The 3,890-nt window shown below is 46.3% G+C and overlaps 1 protein-coding gene across 1 annotated transcript; it reads right to left on the bottom strand.

Moving 5' to 3' along the window:
* Positions 1-2,565: 2,565 nt before the first annotated feature.
* On the bottom strand, positions 2,566-3,513 carry LOC138389446 (olfactory receptor 2A12-like). Its single transcript, XM_069477810.1, has one exon. The coding sequence runs from the start codon at positions 3,511-3,513 to the stop codon at positions 2,566-2,568; it is 948 nt and encodes a 315-aa protein (XP_069333911.1).
* Between the last annotated feature and the right edge of the window lie 377 nt (positions 3,514-3,890).

Here is a 3,890-nt window from a genome sequence, read left to right as displayed (position 1 = left end):
AATTGTGCCAATCATTGTAATAAAGGAATCAATACTACAGTTTCTCAAACTCTTGCAAGGAACTAGAAGAGGATGGAACAATTCCTAATTCACCCAAGGAGACCAGCACAACCCTGAAACCACAGCCAGACATCTTCATCGGAAAAAAAAAAGAAAGAAAACGAAAACAATAGGCCAATGCTTTTTTGTGAACGTAGATGAAAAAATCATCAACAAAATACTAGCAAACCAAATCTGGCATATGAAAAGGGTTACATACCATGACCAAGTCATATTTATCTCAGATATTCAAAGATGGTTCATCAAACAAAAAGCAATCCATGTAATACACCACATTAATAGAGTGAAGGAAAAAAACATATGATCATCGCAATTGATACAGAAAAAGAATCTGAAAAACTCCAACACACTGGAATAATAAAAACATTAACAAACTAGGAATAGATGAGAACTTCCTCAACCCAATAAGACATTTATGTGGTTGGGCACGGTGGCTCACACCTGTATCCCCAAATTCAGAGGCCGAGGTGGGAGGATTGCTTTAGGCCGGGAGTACGAGGACAGCCTAGGCCACATAGAAAGACCCCATCTGTACAAAAAATAAGAAAAAATAGCCAGGCATAGTGGTGTTCACCTGTAGTCCCAGCTACTTAGGAGGCAGAGGCTGAGCCCAGGTGTTTGGGGTGCAGTGAGCTATGATCCCACTAATATACTGCAGTCTGGTTGATGGAGCAAGACATTGTATCTCAAAAAAAAAAAAAGGTTTTATGAAAAAGTCACAGCTAATATCATACTCAACACCAGAAATTTCTCACACACGGCTGCCTTCTTGCTGTTTGAGAAAAAGTTCTCTGGTGTCTCTTTTTATAAGGACACGAATTCTTTTGGATTAGGGTCCCACCCTTATGACCTCATTTAATGTGAATTACTTTTTTTAGTCAAGATATAGTCAAGTTGGGCGTTAGGGTTTCAGCATATTAAATCTGGGGAGACACAATTAGGGGTCACACAGCCTACATCACATTCTCTCTCCCCCTGATTTCAAGCTCTGGAGGCTTACAAAGTTAAAGATCACTGCGGTGGATGGAAATGGGGTCAGGCGTAACCTGGTCCTTCATGGCTGCTGCCCTCTCAGAGAACCTCACTCCAATGAAGTCATTGGTCCCCACAGGTCACTGTAGCACCCCCCTGAGTTGGGGTATTATAATTTGACGACTGTAAATCTCTCCATATGTCTCTCTTGGATTCCAGAGGGCCTGATCCTAGTGGGACCACAGTGGATACTCAGGAAATAGTGGAGCTGAACTGACTCATCCCTAAGACCTCTGGGCCACCAACGAGGCCTGGAAGAAAGCTGTGTGTCCATGGTGAGTCTGAGGCCCATGCTAGGATTGCTAGAAAGCCCCATATGTCGTCTCAGTCCCTAGAAAGAATAAGAGTCACTGCTAGGTGTGCTCCCTGCTATGGTTGACAGACAGCAGCAGCTCTCATTCTGCTCTGGCTTCCTTATCCTGCGATGGTCCACAGAGGACGGTCACAGATTCATTGCGTTGGAGTTTTGTACACGCCCGCTCCACCTGCTGTGAAAGAGAATTTTAGAGTCACAAGATGCTTTGGAGACCATTAAATTCAAGCTGTGAATTTTATAGATGAATAAAGTGAGAACAGAGAGAGGAGACAAATAGCCCAAAGTCGCACATGCACTGTAGATAATCACAGTTGGGACTAGAACTCTGGTGTCTTGACATCAAGTCCTGTGTCCTTCCACAGCACACGCAGAGGACACCACCTGAGCCACATGTGCCATGTTGATTCCAGGCACCAAGTGAGGTCCATGGGCTGTATGGGATCCACAAACCATTGGCTTAATTTCCAGTGTTGGCAACAGAAAGCATTTACATGTAGTGCCTTTTTATATCACCTTGGACCTCTGCTGTGCCCATATACCAGGTCACTTAAAATTACCATGCTTCATATTGGTTACATATATTCTACTGGGTTCTGTGACACTATGATAGATTATATTTATTCTCGTTGTTTGATCCCTCCCCGTAGAGGAATTACACATGCCTGCCGGTTGCCACGTGACTTGCATTACTTCTCTGTGGGAGAAAATACTTCCTGTCTCTTGGCCTTTGGCTTGACCATGTAGCTTACTTTGGCCAACAGGATGTCAGCAAAGAGATGTGTGTCACTACTGAGACGCTATTAGGATCATCTTGTGTTTTACTCATTGGTCCTTTCCTCTGTCATGAAAATGGCATGTTCCAGGCAAAGACTCCTCCTTCAGGGAGTTTCTGAGACTGCACAAGGCCACAGCCAGCCTACAACTGACAGGGAACATGAGCAATAAGTGAACTTTGCTGTTGTGAGTTACTGATATTATGGACTTGTCACTGTACCACAAGGTAGCAAGCTGATCAAGACAGTCATGTTGGTTTGGCATACATTTGTGTCACCAACCAAGTACCACCTTGGTCCAAATGCACAATGTAGGCTGCATACAAATGCTGTCCCCTTCTTCAACATTGGACACTGTACCACAAGCCTCGCCAGGATCCCAGTTCACCGGGCAACTCTACCATGACCCATCACCTTCAGAAACGCCTCCTTAATGTCCTTGTTCCTCAGACTGTAGACCACAGGGTTGAGCAGGGCAGTGAAGACATTGTAAAACAGTGAGATCAGCTTGTCTCGCTCAGGGGAATAGCTGGAGCTCGGCCTCATGTAGATGTAAATGGCCGGAGCATAGAAGAATGTGACCACGGTCAGGTGAGAGGCACAGGTGGAGAAAGCCTTGCAGCGGCCCCGAATGGACTTGATCTTGAGGATGGCCATGGCAATATGAACATAGGAGGCCAGAATGACACACAGTGGGGTGACAATCAAAAAGACACTGAAGACCAGGTCTACCGTCTCAATCAGGTGGGTGTCCATGCAAGCTAAGCTCCGTACCGAGGGGCCTTCACAGAAGTAGTGGTTGACCACGTTTGGCCCACAATAGGGCAGCCTCATGGTGAGGAAGGTGTGGATCAGAGAGAAGAAGAAACCACAGGCCAATGGGCCAGCTGCCAGCCGTGTGCACAGGCCCCAACTGAGGATGACAGTATAACGCAGTGGGTGGCAAATGGCCACATATCGGTCATAAGCCATGACTACAAAGAAGGTGCACTCGGTAATGCCCAGGGCACAAAACACGTACATCTGCAGCCAGCAGCCAGCAAAGGTGATGGTCTGAGAGGGAGTGAGAAGGTGTACCAGCATCTGGGGAACGGTCGTGGTGACGTAGGCCATGTCGATCAGGGACAGGATACACAGGAAGAAGTACATGGGGGTGTGGAGATGTGTGTCCAGGTGGATCAAGATGACAATGAGCACGTTGCCCAGGACTGAGCTCAGGTAGAGGAGAAGGAAGGCAATGAAGAGAGTCCTGTTGGTCGTGGGGTCCCTGGAGAAGCCAAGCAGTATAAATTCAGAAACCCAGCTTTGGTTCTGCCCTGGAGGCATCCACATGGCGGCGCCTGTGGGAAAATCACACTTGAGTAAAGTTCTTCTAACGTGTAGTAGCCCGGCAAGAATGCCAGCTGTACAAACAGATGGGCTAAAATTTTCATTGTGGCCCCATTACTCATTTGCTGTGTTATCTTAAACAAGTTACTTGACCTCTCTCATCCTCAGTCCTGTCATCTGTAAAATGTGTCTAATAATACTCACCTCTCAGGATCCTTATGAGGAGCAGAAGCAATGTATGTGACGCATCTGATGCAATGCCTCAAAAACCAGTACAGGACACATAAAATGCTCCTGTGCAATCTCCCACTCTCACTCCCCACGCCTCGGTAGAAACCTGCTCACTCACAAGTCTAGCAACAATGGATTCACAAACATCA

Source organism: Eulemur rufifrons, chromosome 8 (assembly GCF_041146395.1).
Source record: "Eulemur rufifrons isolate Redbay chromosome 8, OSU_ERuf_1, whole genome shotgun sequence".
In the NCBI taxonomy this organism is placed as follows: Eukaryota; Metazoa; Chordata; class Mammalia; order Primates; family Lemuridae; genus Eulemur; species Eulemur rufifrons.
Note: the sequence above shows the minus strand (reverse complement) of the source record. Positions and strands in the feature narration are given on the sequence as shown.